The following is a 27,397-nucleotide window of genomic DNA, read 5'->3' as shown; positions in this document are numbered from 1 at the left end:
CTTTCTATGAAACACTATCATACAAGAAATACACTGTTAAAAGTTATCACCTACGTTTTTAAATATTCTATTAAAATAACGTGACAGAAAATATTACATTTATAGTTGCATGTTATTATTTTTGAAAAGCCTACACTGGCTGTTGTAGTGGAAGTACACTGTATATTTTAATGATACTTAGCCAAAATATAACACTTGAAATGCTCTACTCTACAACCTTACCTGACTAAATCTAGGCCAGCTGAATTGATATTGGGTGATTTCAGGGACACACATTTTACTCCAGGCTGAACCCATGCAGCTATTTATTTTAGCATGTATTTATTTCATTACTCATTTCATAACCATTTTGATTCATGTACATTTGAACTAATGGAGTTCTGTAGCGTTAAGAATGCGGGCAATTCTTTTATTTCAAAATATAGTCTTGAGGTTTACTTCTATTGTTCAGTCTGGGGGCCTGTCCTCTCCCCAGGGTAGTAACTGTGTAACTCTCATTTTATTGAGTAAATTCTTCCCACTATACAGTTACACACCAAAGTTTATAGCTAAACCAACTGATTTGGCACATCAGAGGTCAGGGTTCAGCAACTTAATCTCAGTCTTGAGAGCTTTAAGGTCGCATGAAATGCTTTCAGAACTCAAATCCTCTATTGTCCTTAGAATGACTTTGTCAACCCCTGTTTTAACAAAACCCAGACTTATCAATAATTTCCTGTTCTTCTGATCTCCAGCTGCCCCCTATTACATAAGCACATTCTATTGTAATCGTTGTTTTATTCTACTCACAATAGACACAAAAACCTAAGTGTAGATGTAAGTGACTTTGCAAAATGTCCTAAATTCAGCAGCAGTGCTGAACATGTTGCTAACAGCTCCACATTTTCCTCCCTCTGTACCTGGATAGTTCCTGCAGCACCAAAGAACTCCACCTGTCCCTCTCCTCCTCTTCATCTTCTGTGTTATGATTTGCTATTGCGTTTGACAAGATTTGTGGTCTTACCACACGTGTCATGAACCATGTGGTCTGTTTCCATGAGCTTAGGATCTGCTTTTATTATCAAGCGAGTGAACCATGATGCCATGATTTTTGGATGTAATGTTAAAATTTTTGAGTTAGAATTTCTACTCTTGCCTGATGACAAAATAAAGTAATGCTAGTAATTTCTTTAAGGTGCATTTGAATCCCCTACTATGAAAAATGACATGAATGAATGTACATTTTAAAATAAATTTAAGATGCATCCCCACTAAATTTCCTAGTACACAAGTTGTTAAAGTCACATTAATGTCAAGAAGGATGTTTGCTCAGAGAGAAGTGTGTGGCTCTTAAAAGAGCCTTTGTTGTTGGTGAAGCCGAGCGCTTTGCATTTACTTGGCCTTGACGGGCTTCTCGGTCTTCTTGGGCAGCAGCACAGCCTGGATGTTGGGCAGCACACCACCCTGAGCGATAGTGACTCCCCCAAGGAGCTTGTTGAGCTCCTCGTCGTTGCGCACAGCCAGCTGCAGGTGACGTGGGATGATGCGAGTCTTCTTGTTGTCGCGGGCTGCGTTGCCAGCCAGCTCCAGAATCTCAGCGGTCAGGTACTCGAGCACAGCTGCCAGGTAAACGGGGGCGCCGGCTCCCACACGCTCCGCATAGTTGCCTTTGCGCAGCAGTCTGTGGACACGACCCACGGGGAACTGAAGCCCGGCACGGGATGAGCGAGTCTTAGCCTTTGCTCTGGCTTTGCCTCCGGTCTTGCCACGCCCACTCATTTTGACAGGTTCTTTTCTTCGTAGTATCGACACTAAGAGAAAATGTGGCCCGATCTGCTCAAAGCCTCGCTTATATTTCCGCAGAGCGCGCGCAGCTTCGTCACGCACCAATCGCAGAGAGGCTTGCGGCAGCGCGCAAATTCAATGCACTTTTCTTCAATGAGCAGCACACACCGAGGCGGGGCGGTGCTCCTCTGAACGGTGCTGCGCACCACGTGCAGCCCCTCACCAATCACGAGCCGGAGCGGCACCGCGTCACAGCCAGTCACAGACTTTAAGAGCAGCGAGTCTCCTCTGTTTGCTACATTTTATGCTGTTAGCAGTAAAAAGCAAAGAGAGAAAGAATGGCAAGAACCAAGCAGACCGCTCGCAAGTCTACTGGCGGCAAAGCCCCCAGGAAGCAGCTGGCCACCAAGGCCGCTCGTAAGAGCGCCCCGGCCACCGGAGGCGTCAAGAAGCCCCATCGTTATAGGCCCGGTACCGTGGCTCTGCGCGAGATCCGCCGTTACCAGAAATCCACCGAGCTGCTCATCCGCAAGCTGCCCTTCCAGCGCCTGGTCCGCGAGATCGCTCAGGACTTCAAGACCGACCTGCGTTTCCAGAGCTCTGCCGTCATGGCTCTGCAGGAGGCCAGCGAGGCTTACCTGGTCGGACTCTTCGAGGACACCAACCTGTGCGCCATCCACGCCAAGAGGGTCACCATCATGCCCAAAGACATCCAGCTGGCTCGCCGCATCCGCGGAGAGAGAGCTTAAGCTACACGCTCTCCTACAAACAACGGCTCTTTTCAGAGCCACCTCACTCCCACCAAGAGCTCGCTCCATTCTTACAGTTAGATCAATATTATACTCAAACTCCAATTTTCATGCTTTCTATAGTAGAAACTACAGTCGGCATGAAGGTGGAATTCACTGACTTCAGTTACAAAAATTCTAAATTAATGTTTAGCATGAATTGTTGTATGCTAAAATTTCCTTTACTTATTGACTTATTATTTTTTTTTTTTTTCCCAAGCTCATCACATTGGAGTGCTTTATGCTAGGCAGCATGATAAACCCTGTGCTCTCAAGTACCTTTGGTAAATTCCTGTTGTTTTAATGTGATATGAAATACTATAGACATGACAGTAAGCTTAACATGAATCTGATTTTTTTTTTTTTTTTTTCCTTCCCCAAAAATATATTACTTAAAATATTTACACAATTCTTTAAAGTAACTGTAAGGGTGGAAACACAGTATCAGTCCTGCTCTGCTGGTAATGATCCAGTACATATAACAGTGCTGCTGTCTATACTGTCGATAGCTGGATTGACCTTCTCACCTCTACCACTAAGAACCCCATGTGACAAATATGGCCAATGTGATTGGCTGTGCCTTTCAGGGAGCTCTGTTTAGTTTTAGCAGCAGCAAGCCTGCGCTGCGAGGACCTGCAAGGAGGAGAGGAGGATGGCAGCAAAAAGGAAGAACCTGGATATAAGAAAGTATTTTTCAAAGGAACCTGTAAGTCAATTAAAGCCAAATTAACTCATGAAATGCGTCCGTCTTAATAACTTTACAGGCTATGCTAGGCTTTGGCCCACATCAGTCTAAAATTGTATGTAACCATGAATAACGTGTTAGTTAGCACTATTACTTATCTCAGTCTCCCAGAGTAGCATTTCTAATTTTGATTGAAACTGTCAGAGAAAACGGAGCCTCGAGCAAGCCAGGATATTAGTTTACAGAGGCTGTTAAAATTATGTCTACAATAAAATGTTGGTGACACAATAATTTCATTCTTTTAAAAATGCACTCACCCTACAAACATTACTGATGAGTCAAGATCTGCACAGACTGACAGAAACACTGAAACAGCTACACATTTTATTCTTATTGTCCTATGTTCGTATGTCCTATTTGTCAGGTGACAGAAGAACCAACACAAAGCTCAGAAAGTAATGGTGACACAAGATCACAGGTGAATCCAGTTCCAATCCAATCCAGTTTTATTTATAAAGCACTTTAAAATACCCAGCACAGGAACAAAGTGCTGTACAGAAAATACATTAGAACAACAGAAAACAGCAAAGATAAATGACTTGATGGTTCATGAGTGTATTTGAAGCACATGTGTGACTGCATGTATTTGGAATGTCTCACTGTTATTATCAGGTGACAGAGGCAGCTCTGCCATGTTGTAGCTCAGAGGTGAAGAGGCGAGGTCACAGGTGACTGACTGATGATTTGGTGCTGTAGATTAACTAGTAATTATTATCATGACAATTGTCAGGCTACTTTTAGTCATCCCAGTATCCTCAGCTGAGGCTGAAAGAAGCTTCAGTGCTCTCACAAGACTAAAAACATGGCTCAGCTCAACAATGACACAATGAGATTAAACAATGTTGCTGTGTGCCATGTCCACCAGGAGAGACTGGACAGTATGGATTTAAAACAAATATGCCAGCAGTTTACCTCAGTTAACAAGAGAAGGCATGTGATTGACTTAAATTGTAAAGTTATTACCCAGACTTTTTGTTATAAACTTGCTGTAAAAACAGAAATCTGTGTAGTAAGAGCATAAACATTGTTTGTTCCTTAAAGTACTTGCACTAAAAGTTAAAAAAAAGACAGCTGAGTAGATTAAAGAGGTTCACACTTACAATAAGTATAAATCACTGCAAACTCATTTAGGTCTGAGATTCATTTAGACCGACAGCGAGCCACAGCTGTGTGCTACATGCAAACACGCTTTGTGTATGGTGTATTTTCTGTAATTCTGATCTGCTCCCTCAAAGGAGCTTTTTTATTTTTTTTTTTTTACCTGGAAGCATGTCAATTAAACGTAGACAACCTGACGAAACTTCTTGTTTGCGATGTGCGTCGTTTCATCAGAGCATTTACAGTTGCCGTTGATACTTTGTTTGCAGTTTAAACAGACATGTTGCATTTCAAGTGCATAAAATCTGGGTACTAAAAACATCTTTAATAATGTTCCTTGTATGAAGGTTATGTCGGGATTGTAAGACTGAGTAAGCCTGTCAGAAGGAAGATCACACATCAAAACTGTTACATTGATATGATTGGTGAAAATGATATTTCAGGCACACATCAGGAAGAGGTTTCAAAAGCTTCTCAGGGCTTCATCTACTCATGTCCACTCTCTACTAGATCAAAGGTGGGTTGGTTATCTTAAAAAATAAATAAGCACTGCTGCTTCAAGCGGATTTCTCAAGAAGGCATTTACAAATAAACTGATAGATCAGTGAAATCTGTCTTTCAGTGTATGACTGTTCACACTCCTGCTATAGGTGAGTTTTAATAAACAGTGGTATTGAATAGGTCTGTAACCTCAGAAGTTCAGTTTGTTATTGTAATTTTGTTAAGAAAAGCACACGTTACAAACACCTTAATTTTATAGCGAAACGAAGAGTCATATGTTGGGAATCTCAGTCTGTAATTGTTTGTGAAGTTATAACGCACTAGTACTTCAAAAGTCGGTGGGGATACACGGGCAGGTATTTTACTTACATTTCCAAGACTTTCCTCCAAAACATGACCAAATCAACAAGACCGCAGAACAAAGCTCTTATAGTGAAGTGTGTGGCTCTTAAAAGAGCCGTTTGATGGATTAGAGTGAATAAGTTTAACCGCCGAAGCCGTACAGAGTGCGGCCCTGCCTCTTCAGAGCGTACACCACATCCATGGCGGTCACAGTCTTCCTCTTGGCGTGCTCAGTGTAGGTGACGGCGTCACGGATGACGTTCTCCAGGAACACCTTCAGCACTCCGCGAGTCTCCTCATAGATCAGACCGGAGATACGCTTCACTCCGCCACGGCGAGCCAGACGGCGGATGGCGGGTTTGGTGATGCCCTGGATGTTATCACGGAGAACTTTACGGTGACGTTTGGCGCCTCCTTTGCCGAGTCCCTTGCCACCTTTGCCCCTTCCACTCATGGTTATAGTTTCTTCCTTGAACGAACAAAGTCGAATAAACCTCAAGCCCACGGAGCCGTGTTATTATGTGTGCTCGGCGGACGTAAAAGAAAACAGACGGTTCACTAGACTGCTCGAAGCTCAGTGGCTCCGCCCACTCTTCTATTCTCTGAATGTGGAAATATTGTCTTTTGTTAATGACAAAGTCTAACCGAAGGGTATGGGCTCAAAATGTGGTCATAAATATTTTGTACTTGTAAATCAGGAAAAATTATTTTTACACATACAAATCCTGATTTACAAGTACAAAATATTTATGACCACATTTTGAGCCCATAAATGAAGTCTTTGGAAAGAAACCAGTTTGACATAATCTGAGCTTAGTGAAATGACCCTTCTGAAAACAGCTGATAGAAACAATGCAAACTGTAATCATGAATGCACAGAAATGATGTGGTATATAAATAATCCTCAGATGCCAACAAAGGGAGGAAAGTGTGCCAGACAACATTCTTCGTACTATCACACCATCTACTTGAGTTGTTAAAACATGGTAGAAGTGACAGTCGTTTACCACGTCTTGAAGATATCCTCAGTTGAGGTCAGAAGCTTCACTGGACTCAGTGCAAAAAGAGATACAAACTATTAAAATAATAGAAAACAAAGAAACATTTCACAAAGAGTGAAAATAATATCACAACCAAAACCTTCATCTTGTGAATGTTGCTACCTGTAAACTTCATGTATCCAGTGGTTTATACAGTATGAACATCACATTTAATTTTACTTTGTGTATGTTCATTTTTATTGCCATATTGAAATTAACCTTGTGTTTTTTTAGATGAATCGTTATGTCTCCAGATCAGAAGTAAAGATTAAAAGATGAATTTATTCATAATTTCAACACATGCAGTGATAAGTAGGATGTATTCTAGATGTCGTGGTAAAAACTACAATTATAGAAAAACAATTCTAAATGCAGCATGCATTTCTAATGCATTATTTTTGATTGATTTGTATCTCACTGTTATCTGGATTCACTTAATGTAACATCAGCAATCAGGACATGAGGTTACATGAAGATGGTTATAAACTCGATCAATAACCCAGGGTTTCCCAACTAGTTAGTAGCACATTCATGTGAAGGGGATGGAGCTGGTAGCACCTGACCAATGACAAACAGTGAGGCCTCTGGGTGACATGGACAAGCTAACCTGCTGAAGGTCAAACCAATCATCAAGATCAAGATTAAAACTGATTTAATTAACTGTTGGAGTGATTTTGATAAAAAGTTTTCATTGTTGTGCTTAAAATTGTAAACCTTGTCTTAAACTCCAGGTACACTTGCATGTAAGATTCTGGTTTCCTTATTTGGTAAGGAATGTTCACTTCCTGGCCTTTATGGGCTCACCTGTGCTTGTATATGATGGACCATTAAAGGGGTTAAGCCATATACGGGGTGAGGGGAGATGACCCTTTTATGACTAGAGATGTTGTTAAAACGGTTGTAATCATATGACTAGCAGGAAGTCACGTATACAGAGACACACACACACACATTCACTCACGTGCTCACACATGCATGCACACACACGCACACACACACACGCGCACACACACACACACACACACACACACACAGACACACACACAGTGCCTTAGCTTTTATGACACACCATATGGGTTTTACAATGGGGTGCTTATGTTTTCACTAAATAAAAAGCTGCGAGGAAGGCTGGAGTTGAAGTTGACTGAGATCAGGTGAGGAGCTTGGAGCTCTGGATCCTGACCAGACCGGCTTCCCTGCAAGTTAAAATGGACTGAGCTCTGAGTGTCTTGCTTCGTTCACAGGATAAGTCTCTGAGTTAGCGAGGCCTGCAAGTGCAGACCTAACAGTGACTTTGGACATGGCATGGCTGTTAGTCTGAGTATTTCATAAACTGCTGATGTGCTGAGATTTTACCCCACAAACATCTGTAGCTCCTAAAGTAAGGAAATCCCAAAAAGTTGATTCTGTTCTCTGTGTGAAAATGCTTTGCTGATGTCAGAGGTCAGAGGGGAATTGCCAGACTGCTTCCAGCTGATAGGAAGGCAATATAAATTCAGATGACTACATGTTACAATCGAGGTATCCAGAAGAGCATCTCTGAACTCACAGTACCTAAAACGTTGAGGCAAATGCACCACAGCAGCAGAAGACCACACTCCTATCAGTTTAGAACTGGAAAGTGAGGCTACAATTTGAACAAACTCATGAAAACTGAACAACAGAAGAGACATTGTCTGGTCTCATTAGTGTCAGCTTTTACTGCAACGTTCAGATGGTATAGTCTGAATTTAGTCTAAATCATGAATCCATTCTGATTTGCATCCATGGTACAGGCTGCTGGTGTCATGGTGTGGGGGCATTTTTCTCGCCACACTTTGGGCTTCTTAGTACAAACTGAGCACCATTCAAACACCACATAACACTACAATATTGTTGCTGACCATGTCAGCAAAAATGTTACAGCTTGCATTAAAACGATGGGCAAAAAATTATTAAGCAAATGATTCAAATTGAGATTTGATTGGTAAAATGTCAGATTAGGTTCCATAATGAAAAAAATATGTGTGTGTATAATTGATTGACTTTCAGTTATAATAAATAAAAGTCAAAGTTAGTCAAATCATGAAGCACCAAAGTGATAATGACTGTACCACCTAATTTTCTTTATTTATTTATAAAAAAAACACTGAAAAAAGAATCGCGAGTGCCTCTCGGAGATTGCATTTTGTTTTTTCTTTGTCTTTCTGTCTTCTCATCACTTAGGCTACATTCACACCGCAGGCGAAAGCACATCAATCGTCTCTCTTTCGTCTCTCTTTCGTCTCTCTTTGTTACTGTTTGTTTATACTGGAGCACTGTAACCAAAAATAATTTCCCCTAGGGATCAATAAGGTATTCTGATTCTGATCAAATCTAACTTTTTTGACCCCATATCCAATCTAGGTATGACAATTTGAACAGCACAAATCTGATATTTTCAAATCTGATCTGGGTCACTTTCGTATGTGGTACTGAATCCGATACATATCTGATGTTTTAGAAAGCGACTGCTGTTTGAACGGTCATGTCGCATTAAATCCATCTTTTACGTCACTGACACAAGACAGACGCCAATTATAAGCACCAGAGAAGACAAACCTCTGCACGGAGGTAGCAACCACTGCTCGAAACAAGGACATTGTTAAAGCACGGGCTCTCTTTTTTTCAGTGTCCTTTTTTCTCTAATTAATTTGTCAAAATTCTGTCGGTTACGACTGTGCAGAAGTTGATAGACAGCTGCAACAACACCTACTAGCTCTGTAGCCGCCATTTTTACTTCCGTAAACAGAGCGCGTTGTTTGTGACGTCTTCTTTTGCGCATGCAGGCCGCTTTGATTGCCGTGAACCGTTCACACTAGAGCGCATTTGCTGTCACATTTTATCTGTAGTGTGAACAACCACACAAAAAAATTGGATTTGATCAAAAAATTGTAATTAAGCATTAAGACCTGCAGTATGAATGTAGCCTCAGTCTCTTTGCTTTCTCACTTATCACAACAGGACGTTATCCCATTTTAAAGTGTGGGATCATGCAAAGTCCATCATTAGCTTGAGTGGTGCCGATCATTTAACGACAGTAATACACTTGCCCATAGACTTGCACACTGCTGGCTTGATACCAGTGAAGAGCAGTGTGTGCGTTTGGATCTGAAATAAAAGGACATTAAAATGAGCTCCACAACTGGTAAGGTTGAGATCGTTAATTTTTTTAATTGCATGTTAATTTTTTACTGGTCATTAGCAGCGCATCTACATTTCACGTCAGTTTTTGCTTCAATTCGTACCAGTTACACCTCACGCAGGTATTTTTTCATGTATTTGTATGAGACATTGACTACTTGGGTAAATATATTTGTACTTTCCAAAGTTTTTGTGATGCTAAATTGTTTCAAATGTAATATTATTTAAAATGTGTCTAATATTATTATTAATATTATTATTACTTTTAAGATTATTGTCTCAAAAACAAAAAGACATTAAATCAACTTGTTTTCTGATAAAACTAATTGCATCATCAGTACACTGTAAACTTTAATTGCTCCAGCAAAAATAGACATGATGGTGGATTTTAATGAAATGTTGTTTCCAGTCTAACTTTTGTCCCCCTCAAACAACACTTTAAGCAGCATGTCAGATAACTCTTCATCCTCTGCCTTTGACTGCGTTATGTCAAGCATTGGGATTTCCATAATCATTGCTTTTCTCATCACCAAGATATTTGTTACCCTTTGTCTCTCCATCCTCATCCTCTACGTGGCTTACCAAAGATGGCAGTGGGAGTCTTTGGCAACAACAAGTCACTCTGACATTTTCACCTATAATGTGACTGCCATTGAACTGATATTTGTGTTGGGGGCTGCTGCTTTCTTATGTGGCACATACACTAATAGCTCAGTGTTGCTTCAGTTTGGGATGTATTCAATTTCTATTGTCTTCCCAGGAGAGATATTCTTTAACACTGTTACATGTGTGGAGCGCTACCTGGCTGTTGTTCACCCCATCACCTATATGGGGCTGAGACAGTCGGGTGGGGTCAGGATCAGAAACATCTGCACTGGGTGTGTGTGGTTGATGTGCTTTACTTGGATTGGAGTAACAGCTCTATATTACCCTAATGTTCCCTATGTTCTATATTTCTCTGTGATGGCGGCCTCATTAATTATCATCTCTTTTTGTAGCCTCTCTGTTCTCTTTGTTCTGATTCGTCCAGGTCCAGGAGAAATGCGAGCACACAAGGAGAAGGTTGATCATTCAAAACAGAAAGCCTTCTACACCATCACAGCAATAATGATAGTCCTGTTGGTGTGTTTTCTAGGAATGCTTGTTACAGTTGGCCTGAATAACTCAAATCTGTTACATAACACAGACCGATATGTCATTTTCTTGTCTTATAACTGGTTCAATTTGCCCATGAGTCTGATTTTACCTCTATTATTTCTACACAGAGCAGGAAAACTGTCCTGTAGCTGTTTCAGCAAGAATTAAAAATAAACAAAATAGGCAATGACAAAAATAATAATAGGTGGAATTTAAGTAGAAGTGTTGGATTTGTGAAAAGTGTGCTTTTCCTGTGTCAGTTTGTGCGGCTCTTCCTAAATACTGTGTTATGTAGCAGGATTCAATTTGAATCAAACTTTGGAATCTGTTTTACATTGTTCACAAAAATGTGCACCAACCTAATTCAATTAAAGTATGGACAGCACTGAAATGAAATGAAATAAAAGCAGGTATAGAAAAAAAAACTGTAATGCCTGGACTGTGAAATAATTGTAGGAAACTGAAGTGTTCACTGAACCTTCTGACAAAAAAATAAATGTATTAAATTAAATTAAGTTAAATTAAATATCAACTGCATATGACTTTTAATTTGTATGATTTTTGCCACATTTGGCATTTTGTGCAGTTTCTTGCTCATGGCAGTACTGCATGTGTCTGATTGTATACAACAGGTTTTTCGGGAAAAAGTCACACCAGTGATCTGGAGATCTCAAAACTTGATGTATCACACATGATACACTTGGCTTTACAGTGAAGTTATAAGTTAAATAACGAGTAGCACATCTGTTTAATTAAAGGATAAGTTTTTAACTTTCAGATTTCAATATAAATTCAGAGTTACTGTGTGCACAGAAAAACAAATACAACAATCAGAAAATCTCATAAAAATCATTATTGAATTAATCTCTTTTTGTGGTCAGTCTTTATTTCATGTTTATTTGAAAAAAACATTGTCTTTAAGCTTGTATGAAACCTTTCAGTTGCATTTGATCTATTATCTATTTTGCATGTCTTGTCATCACAGCATATTCTGTATAATAATTGTGTTGCATTAAACTTGAGAAGTAAACTTATAACGCATTAACTTCTTCTGTCAAATGCATAAATGCAGACTTTTAATCCAACATCCATAAACTGTATATATAATGAATCTGTATATATGATCATAAATGTGAGAAAGAAATGTCCAAAACGATAATATTGTGTCTTTAATATATATGTGGCTTGTATCCTATTGATGGTGTAAGACATACTGTATTCCTAGTGACAAAAAAAACCTCTCTATGGCAACTGTATGCAGCCCCTCAGTTGTTTTTAATGTCAGGTTTTTGATTAGCAGTAGCACTGCAGGTTGAAGTCGAAGTAGTGGCCATTTGATTCACAGTAACCTTTATTTGCTTAAACAAACAAAACCATCACACCTGGCTGGGAATGAACGTGGAGAAAATTTGCTTAATTCAGAGAACACTTGATTTTACACGTTCACAGTCAGCAAAGAGCACACATTATGGAAACATAGTCAAATTCTGTAAATGCTTGGTTTAAGTCAATATGAACAAACACCAGGCTTTATTTAGAGGTCATTTAGAGGGGATCCTGCCAAACAGCAAGTCTGTTTAGATAGTCTAGAATTGGCTTTCCAGTAACGATGACTGTTCATGTTCATTATCAAATGTACATTATGTAAACTCCATTTATGTTTGCCATGTTTTCATTCAAATTTGCCAGTCTTTGGTATTTAAATTACGCCAGACAAAATAAATGTAAGACAGGTACAACCTAATGTAAAATAGGAAACACTGTAACACCATTAGTAATGTTCACACTGATCACACTTTGTTCGTTTGTGTAAAATAATTACAAAAATAAAAGCATAAAATAAAGAAAAGAATCACTGCAGAGCAGTAAGGGAATTTGGAGAAGGGGCAAAGGTCAAACTGAAACAGAGGAAGACATGAGTATCATTAAGTTATTAAGTGTTTCCCATTCATTTAGTTATTCAAAGGTAATTATCCAACTCTGTGTTTAGGGGAAAAGATGCATTAAGAAATAGTAAACCTATTCCTGTAACCAGTCAGACTGTACAGTCCTACGACCTGCAAAACTCCTTAGTTAGGCACTAACATAGGAGACTACAAAATAAGTGTCCTATAGATATACAATCTGATATTATTACATCGAAAAATAAGCAGGTAGTGGGGGTATCTTTAGCTCAGAGGCTAAAACCTATAACTACTAAACTTCATAGAAGGTGCAAAATTATGTCACAAAACACACTATTATTAATTGCTAGATATAAAAGGAACTGACAGAACTTACATCTATTGTTTTCTGAAGGACTCCTCTGAAGGAGTGTTTTCAGATTCAACACAAATGATCTCAAAGACGTAGGTCATTGTCCAAATTCATGGACTGCATCTTCCTGAGGCCACATTTGAAGGCCGATTACGTCACAGCGACGCGACGAAGGCTGTCCAAATTCATAGACTCCTCCGAATGCAGCCAACAAATGCGTCCTCCTTTTCCCCAAATTTGAAGGATGGGTTGAGTGTGTCCTTCGTGGCCCACCATATCTCAGAATTCATAGCGCCACCCAGCCAATTCAAGTTTTTAACAATGGCCGCTACTAAGTTTTGATATTACTCTTATTACTCTTTCTGGGTCACAAAATAAACTTTTAACATATTTTCAGGCGAGAATGTAGCTGTGTACACTTCAAATGTCTGCTTGGTTTATCAAGACATCGCATATTTGCAAAAGTGCTTCGACGTTTTCGGAGACGTCTGTTATCCACCCGCTCTATAGCTAGCCGGGAGCTTGAGGGTCACTGGAGACACTGAGAACGGCACAACTCCGGGCACATCATTTTCAGATCACCGCGGACTTTCGCTACTCAGGTTAAACGTATTATACTTAGATAACCTAAAAATGTTATTGTTTGGCTTTTTTCAGTGTTTTATTTGTTCGTGAGAAAATCAGTTTGGCTGAGATTAAAGTTATTAGATTAGATTAGATAAAATAAAACTTTATTAATCCCCCGGGTGGGTTCCTTGGGGGTTTTCACACAGCTGAATAAACGTGAAACAGAAAACTGATAAAACAGAAGTGTGAGATGGTCGAGAATTTACACCAGTGTCCTGTTATATTTTAGATAGCAAGGAGCAGACGGCTGAGTTTATTAAACTCCACCGATACAGCGGTGACGCTAATCTGAAGGCTAGACCGTCCAATTTCACAGCCGTTTACTTCCAGCCTACCCGACCTTCTAAGGACCCGGCCCATGTAGACCGCGAAGGCCGGGTCCTTAGGAGGATGCAGCCCATGAATTTGGACACGACCGTAGCCATGCTTTTCCCACTGTTCTCTGCACTTCCTGCTTCCTGTCTTTCCAAATGTCAAAATAAAAGCTTCACACATTTCTGATGTACAACAATAGAAATAACATTTCCATGGGTACTTATTTGTCTCATTAGAATATAAAACAATTTCAAGACAGAAGACTGAATTACAAATGCTCCGTCTCCAAATTAAAATACTGTTTACTTCTTCAAGAGCATATAAATTTAGTATACAAGTATTTTTACTTGTTGTACTCATATTTTTAGAGAAAAAAAATGGTAATTGCATTAATTAAACGTCTCATAAAAAAAGTTAGGTGAATGTTGGACTCAAGCTTATTTAACAACAGCAAATTAAGAATAGGAATTTGTTGCTTTTTCGAAAAGATGCGTTCAAAAGAAAATGTATCCTACTTAAGTTTGTTTTAAGTAAAGTTCACATTTAAGCTACATTTGATGTTTTTAATCTTTCAGATGAATCTCTTGTGTTTAATCATCCTATAAATGAAGATGTATTTAAAAGTATGTACTTTTGGTAAAAGGAAATCATCTTTATTCTTGGTCAAAGAAATATTGGAAATATAAATCTAATTAATATAGTGAATGAGAAATACAGTTTGAGTAATGAAAAGGCTTGTTCTAATGTCAGGATTTTTTGTGGGTGGACATGATCCAGCTTTGACCTTGTCGGATTAATGTTTGTGTGTGTGACTGCAGGAATCATGCCAAACCATCATACAAAATTCTGAGTAAAAGAAATGGTATTACTGGGTAAACACAGAATCATAATTCATATATGATTTTGCTGATAGTCATTCCTTTTTGCTTAATACTGATTGGAATATGATCACAATATGAAGTTTAACAAACATACCTGTATGGAAGAGGACTCCCTTACTAGGATTATTTACATTATAACTTGTATAGCATGCTAGGAGCACTGTTGCACTTTTTAAAAAGCACCTTATCTAGCACTTTATTTAGCATTGCACCTTGAACATAGATTGGCACATGAAGAACATTTGCACAGAAGTTTAATTATTTATTGAATATTTATTGTGTATTTTAAAATCAGTATGTAGCCTTTTGGTTCCAGGTCCTGCACAGCTGCTCCTCACTAGGAAGTGTGGCGGCTGTCTGTGAGGAGGAAAGGTTGTTACTGAGAGCAAATAAGGTTAACCATTGAGGAGAGCTGGGGCAAATGTGTTTGAAATTCTAGAAATAAAGGTGGTGCAAAGAAGTGACTATGAGATGTGATTACTCATCCTTTTTTTCCTGTGTCACCATTTAAAAGGTTCAGGGAGAGGCCATTGGTTAGGGGAGTGTGGGGAATCTTTGTGCTTGGGGCTTTTGGTGTTTTTATAATAATGGTAAAATGTAAAATATTTATTTACATAAAATGTATGTATATATTTATTTAATACAAATGTTGTATTATAGAATGTGGTGGAAGATTAGAATTTGAAAACTCACCGCCAGTAAAATAATGGTTTAGCCCTTAACAGCTAAAAGTATTTACGGCTGCCACTTGTCATTAGACAGAGTGATTGTTGTGTTGTGAGGAAGCTTGACATGTGAGTCACTGTCATAGCAGTAGAGCTATATGGGCCTCTGGTTTCCACCATCTTATGTCTTGGTCTTCCGCATTCTAAATCCAGCCACAAAAAGTTGCCCTGTTACAATAACAGATAAGAGAATATAATAATGATTCTAATAACAGACATCACACTGAGACTCTGTGTGGGGTGGCTTGACCTTGGGGGAGTATCTAAGTGTGAATGTAGAATGGAAGGTAGGAGTGAAAATGACAAAAAGGAGTCAATGATGTCAGAGAATCCGATTTTGTCAGATAGTGAGAGTCAGATTTTGGCTTTTTCTCTGCTCCTTTTTGCCATGTTAGATTATTAATTCAGAAGGGTTTGTACTGATAGTTTTTATTCCAAGATTTTCCACTGTTTCCCTGTGGTTTGTAACTTTGAGAAGACTTGGATTTCCACTGTATTCCTGGGGAAATTTTACAAGGGCTGCTCCTTTCCTGTTGGATTATTTTGATCACCATGGAGCACCTCATCTTTAGGCCTTGCCATGTCCATCTCTTCTTGAACCTCTCTCCTCCTAAAGACTAGAACAAGATTAACATGAACTCAGAGTAGGTTAAATGGAGATGTATAATTCAAGTGGCTGGATTATGTCACTCCAGTGCTTTAAAAGTAACAGATCCTTTGAGCATAATTTCCAGGCCACTAAATTAAACCCAGTCCATTAACAAGTGCATCGATCTAGAGAGGCGCCCAACGGGTGTGGCTGGTAGAAGACAGGGCCTGCAAAGCTGCTCAGGCCAGATGTTCTTTGCTCTTGTGTTTTGTTTTGTTTTTTCAGTCAGATTAGGTAGGCTCGACACGTGAAAGAGAGAGGTAGTTAGAACTGGAAGACTGCTGTCATCAGACCAGCCCCACCTGAACTCTGCATTGCCCACTGGGCAATACCTATACGATAAGTGATTAGGACTTTTTAAAAAGAGAGTCAATCCAGACTTTCTCTATTGGAGTGCTGGTTCAACAGATGGACAGAACCAAAGTGATAATGACTTCACCACACAGTTTTTTCCTTAGTTTCTCCCTCCATGCATTTCTGTCTTACTGAACTATGCAAGGCCTTCACAGAACATAACATGACCAGATTTTATCATCAGTGTTCTCTCTGCTGGGAAGAGCTCAGGTATTTCCAGTCATTGATGACATAACTGCACCTACTAGGCACCTGAAGCACAAAACACACAATGAAAAACAACCTGCCACTCCAGCTGCCAAAAGAGGTCATCACATTTTACTGTGTCATGCAAAGTCCATTATCAGTTTGACTGATGCCCATCATTTAACCACATTCAGTAATACACTTGCACATAGACTTACACACTGCTGGCTGGATACCAGCGAAGAGCAGTGTGTGAATGTAGATCTGAAAGAAAAGTAGAGTAAAACGTGAGCCATGAATGGTAAGGTGGAGATTATTTAGCTACGTATCACTTAATATTTATTTTCATGTCTGACTGTTAATTTGTCGCTTGTCATTAACAGAGGTTGGCGGCACTAAAATGTTTCATATGTGACTGACTCTTTCAATTGACACAACTTTTGACTAATGGAGGTTATGTAAAGTACAGACTTTATTTAGTATTGACATATTTGTCTGAGACAGTGGTTGATTCATTATATATATTAATGAGTCATCTTTGCAGAGTAAAGTATTTGATATGGCTGCATTGTTTTTACATTTGATATTTTAAATGTATTTAAAACATTTTTTTCAAATATAAATATACAGAAGTCCACCAAAGAAAAACTTAAGCTAAAATTGATTATATTAGGATTATTATTGTTGTTGTTATTATTATTATTACTACTACTTTTTAAGATTTAGTGTCTAAAAATAATCAAATGAGACATTAAAATTTTCTTTTTATCTGATAACAGGAATCAAAATTGTAATACTACTTATATTCTTTTAGTTTAAAAGAGACTTTTTTTCTTGCTTTTTATTATTAATTTCCAAATATTATGGTGTGAGAAGTATACTCTGAACTGTAATTTATCTATAAAATAAACAAACAATATTTTAATGAAATATTGTTGCCTGCCTAACTTTTTTGTTGTTGTTTTGTTTCCCTCCTTTCCTCCACACAAACTTCACAACACCACATTAAGCAGCATGTCAGACAACTTGTCTTCCTCTGCCTTTGACTGCTTTACCTCAAACACTGGGATTGCGATTTTTTTCACATCACCAAGGCATTTGTTATCCTCTGTCTTTCCATCATCATCCTCTACATTGGTTACCAACGATGGCAGCGGCAGTCATTCTTGGTAGCAAACAAGTCTCTCTGACATTTTCACCTCGTCCCTGACCTGGAGTGGGCACTCCACCCTTTTCTGGCTGAGGACCATGGCCTCAGATTTGGAGGTGATGATTTTCATTCCCACCGCTTCACCCTTGGCTGCAAATTGTTCCAGTGCAAGCTGGAGGCAATCACCTGATGAAGCCAACAGAACCACATCATCCGTGAAAAACAGAGATGAGGAGTGTGATTCCCCCATAGCTGGAATTCTTAAAGATTCTTAAAGATGGGAACCACCACCCCGGTCTGCTAATCCAGAGGGACTGCCCCTGATCAACACTCAACATTGTAGAGGCGTGTCAACCAAGACAGCCCTATAACATCCAGAGCCTTCAGGAACTCAGGGCAGACCTCATCCACCTCAGGGGCTCTGCCACCAAGGAGTTGTTTAACTGCCTCAGTGACCTCACCCCCAGTTACCGGGGTCCCGCCCTGGAGCCAGGCCTGGGGAGGGTGCCCAAGGGCGAGTGTCTGGTGGCCGGGCCTTAGTCCATGGAGCCTGGCTGGGCACAACCCAAAAAAGGGACATGGGCCTATCCTCCTGCAGGCCCACCACCAGCAAGGGGTACCGTAGGGGTCGGGTGATATGTGAGCTGGGCGGCGAAGAGGGGCGGAGGCCCTGGCGGACTGATCCCCGGCTACCAAGACTGGCAATTGGTTTTATTTAGCATAAAAACAAATCCCACCAGCAGTTTATGCTTTTCTTCCTGAATGCTATGTTGAGTAGTAGGCTTCAATCTGAATCAAACTCTAAGGTTTTTGTTACATTGTTCACAAAAATTTGTACTGTTATTAAGAAATGATCAGACAAAAAAGTGCTTTCAGAAAATGTACAAGATCTAGAGCAGGGGTTCTTAACCTTTTTTACCTCGGGTCCAACTTTTCCACTACAAAGTGGCCCAGGGCCCATTCAGATATTAACACTGCGTTGAATAAATTGATGTTGCTTTTGGTTTGATTTATATTTAATAGCTAAATCAAGTCTAGTTAATTTTAACAGCTAAAACCTTGTCAAATAAGCACGATGATGACATGATACAATGTAATAATCACAAACTCATTTATTTATTATGTGTATGTGAACCTGCACATAAAATGCCAAACAGGTTAACAATTGATGAAAAAAATCAAACTCCAAGTAGAAATTCAAAGTTTTGCAGTTCCTGCTTTAAATGCATTCACTTTTAAGATTAAGAAATCTAAGTGATAAGAGGCCAGAAATGTTTGAACTCGCTTATGAACCTAAATCAATGAGGCAGTCTCTCTTGCATGAAGTCCAGGTGCTGGTTTTCCAGTGTGTGCGTCTGATGGCCCAAAGCTGACTCAGAGCTGTAACACCATCAATGGCTGCAGTATGGAACAGATGTGGGTGTGTCCTCATCTCCCAGAGGAGTCCAAATCGTCATCAAACAGCCCTACAGACACAAAAACATGTAAAAAATATAAACAACCAGACTATCAGCAGTGATTTAACTACTTTAAGACCTCTGTGAAAATCATTTACAGAATTTAAGGTCTTTATAATCACAGAGCATACAGAGAAAAGTACAAAACTGAATCAATTTCAGCTTTCGCTTTTCATGATGTATATTGTATTAATAATAAAATTTCATTATCTGTATCTTTACCACACATTTGCCACACAGGTGTAGATACTGTAGGTTCAGTGAATGCTTACATTGCACTGATTAGAATATACTGGACATTCAAAGCTAAGATTCAGCGCACTGTGTTAGAGGCTGGGATTTGATGAATTCATCATATATACAACCTTTGATCATCATTTATGTCCAGTTGAGAATGAATCTGTGCACTCACATATTAAATGAACTGAAATCAGTAGTGTGATCTCCAGTCTTCATATATTGAATGCAAGAACTGACAGCTGTTATTTTAATCAGCCTGTCTCAGTTGTTTTAACTCTTAAGTATCACAAAGTAATGTGGTAACATCTGGACTGACGAGTTTACTGTCAGTATTGTAATCGCTAGTTTAAAGGCTGTAGGTTGCAGCCATTGCTCTAACACTGTATAAATGTAACGGGCCTCAGTGCTGGTTCTAACAGTCTGAGCTGCTTCCAGCTTTATTTGTGAAGAGCACAGCAGCTTACAAAACACATACTTAGCTCGTACAGCTGCGACGTAAAACTTTCATAAGCTAAGATGACCTTAAAATAACGGGGCTACTTGCGGTGATGCTAGTGTTAGCCATGTTAGCACGTTACCTTCAACAGGGGGTCAAACTGCGTAAACAGGCACTCAGTCAGAGGTTGCGCTCTCCGTTTCGCTGCAGGGTCCCTTCATTCTTCACATATCCATGTCAAGCCCAGTGTAAATACCTAGGCTGAACGGCCTTTGTACAAGCACACACGCTTCGTAGCAGGGCGAAGCTATGAGCTAGAAAAATCCAAGCAGACAGCCTGTGTCTGTCCAACCAATCAGAGAGCTCCTTACATCCCACGGTGTGGCTAATTTGAATAGCCGCAGGATTTTTAAAATGAAGTTGTTAATCCAACTGCTAATCCAGCAGCTAATCCAGAAGTTAATCCCTGAACGAACAGAAAAGGGAAATGGATTTTGAAATGCAGTTTATTAAATTGGAATTCAAAAATGTTTTTTGAAATGAAGTTTTTAAAAAGCATTTTAAAAATCAGTTTATTAAACTGGAATTCAAAATGAATTTACAAATGGAGAATTTATTCTACAATTCATTATTTAAACACAGAATTCTTTATTTCGATGCGCGTGGCTCTTGTGGTCCTCCATAAGCATGAGCCTTTCAAATGAATTAAAATACTGTCTTGGTCTTTGGTTGAGAATGGTTAGACTGGTGTAAAAAATTGCTGCCACACCGCCCCCTCGGCCTGTGCTTCAAGGTTTCTGGTGGTTAGAATGACTCGGGGGTGTTGATTCATTTAAACTAACATAATCATCCTGCTGCAACCAGGTTTCTGTAAGGCAGAGTAGGTTGATTTGTTGATCAATTATTAAGTCATGCACTAATAGAGACCTAGGTGCAGATGTGGATACTGTATTGTTCTTTCTTTGTGATGTTTTTATATTTAAGTTTTTGTTTTTGCCGATTTTTAGTTTGTTTTTTCTCTGTGTAGAAGCTGACACAGTCTCTAAGGGAATGGGGTTTTGGGGGGATAACAGGGGGAGAAAAGCTGCAGAGAGGTGTATAAGACTGCAACTCTGCTTCCTGGTCCAAAACATGTCACTCCTGGTCTGATTGGGAAAGGGACCAGAGAAAACGACAGTATGGACCACATACTGGATAATGAACAATGTACACAATCAAAAACAACCTGCCAGTCCAGCAGCCAAATGAGGTCATCATGTTGTTTATTGTGGTATCATGCAAAGTTCATCATTTGTTTGCCTGATGCCCATCTTTATACCACATTCAGTAATACACTTGCACATCCTTACATACCGTCGGCTGGATGCCAGTGAAGAGCAACGTGTGTCTTTGGATTAAAACAAGACTAAAAGCAGAACAACAAATAGTAAGATGGGATTATTATTTTTATTATTTTTTTATTGCCATGTACATTTTCACTGGTCATTAAAAGATGTTGGGGACACCTCTATATTTCATGTGAGCTTTTGCTTCAGTTAGCACCAGTTACACCTCAGGCAGGTCACCATGTAAAGCATAGACTGTGTTTTTGATGTATTTATCTGAGACATTGTTTACTTTGGTAAATATCTTTAATTACATGTCCCGACTAACGTTTTTCCTTCTTTTTCTCCACACAAGCCCCAAACACCACATGAAGCAGCATGTCAGATAACTCGTCTTCCTCTGCCTTTGACTGTGTTACCTCAAGCATTGGGATTTCGATGATCACTTCTTTTCTCGTCACCAAGATATTTGTTGTTCTTTTTCTCTCTGTACTCATCCTCTATGTGGCTTACCAACGATGGCAGCAGCAGTCATTCTTGGCAGCAACAAGTCACTCTGACATTTTCACCTGTCATGTGACTGCCATTGAATTGATATATGTATTAGGGGCCATTGCTTACTTATGTGGCATATACACCAATAACTCAGTGTTGCTTCAAATGGGGATCCATTCACTTTCCATTATCTACCCTGGAGAGATATTCTTTAACACTGTGACATGTGTGGAGCGCTACCTGGCTGTTGTTCACCCCATCACCTATATGGGGCTGAGACAGTCGGGTGGGGTCAGGATCAGAAACATCTGCATTGGATGTGTGTGGTTGATGTGCTTTGGTTTGCTTGGAGCAACAGTTTTGTGTTACCCTAATGTTCCTTATGTTCTATATTTCTGTATGATTGTGGCCTCGTTAATTATCATCTCTTTTTGTAGTCTCTCTGTTCTCTGTGTTCTGATTCGTCCAGGTCCAGGAGAAATGAGAACAAACAGGGCAAAGGTTGATCATTCAAAACAGAAAGCTTTCTACACCATCACAGCAATAATGATAGTGCTGTTGGTGTGTTTTCTAGGAATGCTAGTACCATTTGGTCTGTATAATTCAAATCTGTTCAATAACACAGAGAGATGTTTCCTTTTATTGTCTGTTGATTGGTTCACTCTGCCTATCAGTCTGATTTTACCTCTATTGTTTCTACACAGAGCAGGAAAAGTGCCCTGCAGCTTTAATAACATCTAATAATGGTAAAAAGCAGGGAGCAGGGATAGCTCAGTAGGTAGAGTGGTTGCCCCATTAGAGAATGGTCGGCTGTTTGAATCCACCAAATGGCTACCCTGAGGTAACCTTGACCAAGGTACCATTTCTACACGCTGCTCCTCGGGTGCTGGATTGGTAACTGCCCACTGAGTGAATGGGTTAAATGCAAAGGACTAAAAATATTCTCACGTGTGAAACTATAAGGGGTTTAAAATATATACATAAAAGAGTAATGACAAAGCTGGAGGTTCTTAGCTCTATGCTTTCCTTTTCATTTAAATTATCCCATTGCATTTCCACACATAAGATGAAAGATATATTTTTTTTACACTACTGATCTTTTTACATAGCACATAAATTCAAGTTAATGTACCTTTATCGTTAAATAAAAACATATCCTGTCATGTGTCAGAAACATGTCACAGCTCTTTAAATGTGTAATGCCTGAACCATGAAATAAATGCAGTGGTCATTGAACCTTCTGAATATTACAGCAAAAATGTAATTAAAAATCAGTTTGCAAGTGTGAGTCTTAATATGTATCATTTTTGCTTCAGTCTGAATTTATGTGCAATTTATTGCTTACAGTAGCACAGCACGTGAGATTTTTAGGGTTAAAAAAAAAGTCACACTGATGATTTGGAGGTCTCAAAAACATGATACACTTGGTGTTACAGAGTGAAGTTATGAACTAAATAAAGAGTAAAGCATCTGGTTTATTAAAGAAAACGTTTTTTGTTTTCAGATTTTAAGATCAAATCAGCGTTATTGTGGACACAAAATACAACCTTCAAATAATCTCATAAAAGTTCTGGCTCAATACCCCTGATGAAGACTGGTTCCAAATTGAAGCAGCTTCTTACATCTCCACTTCTCTTAGAGCCTTGGTCACCTCCAGCCTTCCAATTTCCTCACGGCAGCACACCACCAGTCTTATAGTTAATAACACCCTCAAAATATGGGCTCAATTTCGAAAGAACTTTGGGTTTGAAAATCTTCTATACACAATAATCACCTTTTCCTTCCCGCCAGATTAGACTCTGAATTTGCTCTGTGGCAGAGACGAGGCCTCCATAACTTTTCTGACATGTATATAGACGGTGTCTTGGCAAGTTTTCAGGATTTGTCGCACAAATTTGACCTCCCTCGGTCCAGCTTATTTAGATACTTTCAAGTTCGCCATTTCCTTCAGCATCATAACCCCGACTTTCCAAATATAATTCCATCTACTGCTGTAGATGATCTGTTGAAACTGACATTTAAGCCTAAAGGCCTTATCTCAAGAATTAATAATTGTATAGCCTCCTTTAAGAATATAACAATGCCAGAGATTAAAGCGGACTGGGAGAATGAGCTGGGGGTGGACTTAGAGGAGGAGATTTGGGAGACCGCTCTTTTCAGAGTAAACAACAGCACTTTTTGTGCTAAATTAAACATCATACAGTTCAAGATTCTACACCGCATTCACTACTCCAAGGCAAGATTGGCCAGAATGTTTCCAAACATAGATGCAAGCGGTGAGAGATGTAGAACTCCCTCTGCAGATCTAACACATATGTTTTGGTCATGTCCTACTTTAAAAGCCTACTGGTCAACAATTTTCAATACACTGTCCGAAGCATTGAATGTTGAGCTTCAACCCAATGCAGTTATGGGTATATTTGGTGTCACAGAGAGAGAAAGGTTTTTAACTGCTTTTTAAAAGAATCCACAGAGCAACTAAGGTGTGTTGCTTATGAAATCCATGAAGTGCTACAGAGAAAATTACATTTTATTTATGTAATTAACACATTTTGAACTCTTAAAGAAATATAACAAAAGGAAAGAAACCCAGCTGAACTAAAATGATCCATATAGCAAACAAAAACAGTTGTGAGCCGCCTCCCTTATATCTCCTTTGGGCTGTTGGAGCCTTGACCTGACTTTTAAAAAGTAATTGGAAAAAAAGCTCTATGCTGCTAAAAAAAAAAATAGATATTTGCAAAATTCTGCCTAAATATCTATTTTACCTGGTTAATGCGTGCGGCGGGGCGTGGTGTGCAGTGCTGCTGCATGGGAGTCAGACACACCTGAGCGGCACCCGCAATCGCGCCTCGCTGCGCTATCTGTGCTGTTGTGTTGTTGGTGGTGTATGTCGGGCTGTGAGCTGAAAAGCTACAGCCGGCTGTATGCGTACAGCAACCGTGTGTGAAAAGTGGTCAATAAAGAGATGCTGAAAAGCATGTCCATGCAAACATCGTCGGGTCTGCCGTGATATGTTTACAATGAGACTTCTGGTCCCGAACCTCTCCGCACAGCGTCTGCAAATCGGGGCTTTCATCTTTACGCAGGACTGTAAGCTGTCATCTGTGAGGCGGGAGCGGTGTTTGTTTTTAACATAGTTCACGGTGGAGAACAGCTGCCAACATAATGTGGATCCGAAGATCCATAATTGGCCTACCTGGGGTTGAAAGTCTCGATAAATGCACGGCGTTTCAGCGGGTACACCGGCTTCTGCGAGTGTGACGCTTATTTTGAGCGATGAAAAAAATAGTAAGATATAATTTTATTTTTATATTTCAAAATCACAATAATCTTCCAATTTAGAACTACAAGTTAAAAAAAGAACTAAACACAAATAAAATGCACTTCAGCGAAATATTTCTTCTATTTTCCCAAACCACCCGGAGCCGCAAAATAAGGACTAAAGAGTCGGTTGCCGACCCCTGGTCTAAGGACACTACCTTGTGACGTAGGTAGGTAGTGTCCTTATGAGCATCCTTCCCCTGAATTCGGACACAGCCAGGGTTTCTAGTTTTGCTTCCCTTGGTGTCATCAGGTTTGATTGCTCCCAGCTGTGCGCTCCTCCTGTGTCTCATTCCCTCATCTTCCATCAGTGTATTTCAGTCCTGTGTTTCTCTTTGTCAGTGTCCCTCACCAAGCTGTGTTTTCTAGCTGCCGTTCCTGTCTGGTTTGTTTCTGTATTCATCAGTTTAGTGAGTTTTCCCCGGGTCCAGCAATAAAGCTGTTTTTGAGTTCACCTTCTGCCTCCTGGAGTCTGCATTTGGGTCCTCCATTCCTGCCTACTGCACACAGACATGACAGGTCCAGCTCCTTCACCCAATCATCCTTTTCTATAAAAACTTCAACATTTCAAGGCCTGAAGAGTCAGACATGACTCTTTTAAACCTATAATCCATTTTCCATTTTCATTGGCTACATATGTTCAACTGTTCATTAAAATAAATATCTGTAGATATGGCCAAGATAACCTGTTGAAAGTCAGACAGAGAATCGTGGTGAAGATTAAAGCTGATTTAAGTGACTTTGGACATGGCATGGCTGCTGGCCCGCCTTGCTGATGTCAGAGCCTAAACTTATTTTTCAACTCAAACACTTTCAGATAATTGGACACAATTTGCAAAACTCGTCCATTCTTTTTTCAAAACCTGAAACACATTCTCACTCACTAAACACATTCACACTTGTATTGCAAAACTGTAAACACTGGCAGCAAAATGTGAATACAACAATCTTTTACACACAGCATCTCAGCAGCAATGCTTCCAGTACAATTCTATGCCCATAGGCCTACTGTTACTGTAGGCTAGTAGTTGCAGTTGGTACTCTTGCAGTACTGCAGACTACATTGTAATATATATAAATCTGGACTGCATATACTGTAAATAAACAATTTCATAAGTCTGTCTTTCTGTATCATTTACAGCACACTACTTATCCATTTTTATAGAGAGTGTTTGAGCTGGATTTCATGGAAAGGCCCCATGAATATATTTTCATAGATGAAGCAGGGTTCAATCTGTCAAAAAGGAGGTGGAGAGGCGGGAACATTATTGGTCAACGTGCAATTGTAGAAGTCCGTGGCGAGCATGATGGCAATGTCACCCTTTGTGCAGCCGTAGGTAACTGGGGGGTTCGAAACCATCATGCAAACCTGGTGTCATTTAACACTGCACATCCCTTTACATTGCTGGGTGGCTACAGGACATTATGGCTTCATGTGAACAGCTGGATCAGCAAGCAGTACATGCTGTATATGTTGTAGTTTTAGTAAAATGTAAAGTTTCACTCTGCTGTCCTGATACATAGCGGTTCGCAAACAACCAGTGCTTCATAAATGTTTTGTTAAATACAGTTACAATAGGTATTTCCTGTTAACTACATGTCCTGGATGCTGTGTCTTCAATTATTTCCTGTAGTGTCTAACGAATGTTCTGTGGTCAATATATTTTTACTTGCTGTGTTGATGTGAACACATTGTTTGGTTTTGAGGTGTGGTCTTATTTTGAGGTGACAGTTTGATTTTGACAGAAAAGTCTGGGGTTTTGTGAAGGTAGTTAAGATTTTTGGATTTGTGTTAAAGGTTTTGAGAAAATGTGTGGAGGAGTGAGTGACACCTCTGGGTGAGTCTAAATCTAATAAAACTTTATTAAAATCCATCTTACAGTGAGCAGCTCGTTAAATCTCATGGTCATCTGGAGATGATGTAGGTAAACAAAAAGGAAATCACAAAAATAACTTTAGAGGTTATTTAGATGAATAAAATGGGCCAATATATTACATAGCATCATGAAAGGGAATGACATTTAACAACTTTTTATCCTTTTTTAATATCATTTTTTTAACACATTTCAATCATTTCATCAGTCTGCAAGTGAATATAACAACTGTTTGGGGGTTCAAAATCAATGCAGAAAACAGTAAATACTGAATTGTGTTTAATACAACTAATTTCTTGAAGTTTCACTTAATAGATTTGTTGTTCTTTTAATTTTCTGTGTGCAAGATTTTCGAAAATGAAAACACATGATGAGTTTTAGGTGCAGAGCTGAAAAATGGTTCTAAAGCTGAAGATGAACCAGCAGTTCTTGATTGATGGTTCAGGATTTGTAATTTTTTTTTTTAATTATTATTAGTCCTTTATTTATCTAGGTAAAAAATCTCATTGAGATTAAAAATCTCATT

The 27,397-nt window shown here is 39.3% G+C and overlaps 3 protein-coding genes across 3 annotated transcripts; 1 reads left to right on the top strand and 2 right to left on the bottom strand.

Annotated features, from left to right (window-relative positions):
* Positions 1-1,357: 1,357 nt before the first annotated feature.
* LOC120439484 (histone H2A) lies at positions 1,358-1,801 on the bottom strand. Its single transcript, XM_039610540.1, has one exon. It carries the CDS (start codon positions 1,756-1,758, stop codon positions 1,372-1,374), a length of 387 nt encoding a protein of 128 aa, XP_039466474.1. The 5' UTR covers positions 1,759-1,801; the 3' UTR covers positions 1,358-1,371.
* Positions 1,802-2,069: 268 nt separating this feature from the next.
* LOC120439479 (histone H3) lies at positions 2,070-2,599 on the top strand. Its single transcript, XM_039610535.1, has one exon. It carries the CDS (start codon positions 2,103-2,105, stop codon positions 2,511-2,513), a length of 411 nt encoding a protein of 136 aa, XP_039466469.1. The 5' UTR covers positions 2,070-2,102; the 3' UTR covers positions 2,514-2,599.
* A 1,179-nt stretch (positions 2,600-3,778) lies between these two features.
* On the bottom strand, positions 3,779-5,700 carry LOC120439490 (histone H4). Its single transcript, XM_039610546.1, has one exon. The coding sequence runs from the start codon at positions 5,690-5,692 to the stop codon at positions 5,381-5,383; it is 312 nt and encodes a 103-aa protein (XP_039466480.1). The 5' UTR covers positions 5,693-5,700; the 3' UTR covers positions 3,779-5,380.
* Positions 5,701-27,397: the final 21,697 nt, after the last annotated feature.

The sequence above is a fragment of the Oreochromis aureus genome, linkage group 3 (assembly GCF_013358895.1).
Source record: "Oreochromis aureus strain Israel breed Guangdong linkage group 3, ZZ_aureus, whole genome shotgun sequence".
NCBI classification, from domain to species: Eukaryota; Metazoa; Chordata; class Actinopteri; order Cichliformes; family Cichlidae; genus Oreochromis; species Oreochromis aureus.
This window is presented reverse-complemented; position numbering and strand designations above follow the sequence as displayed.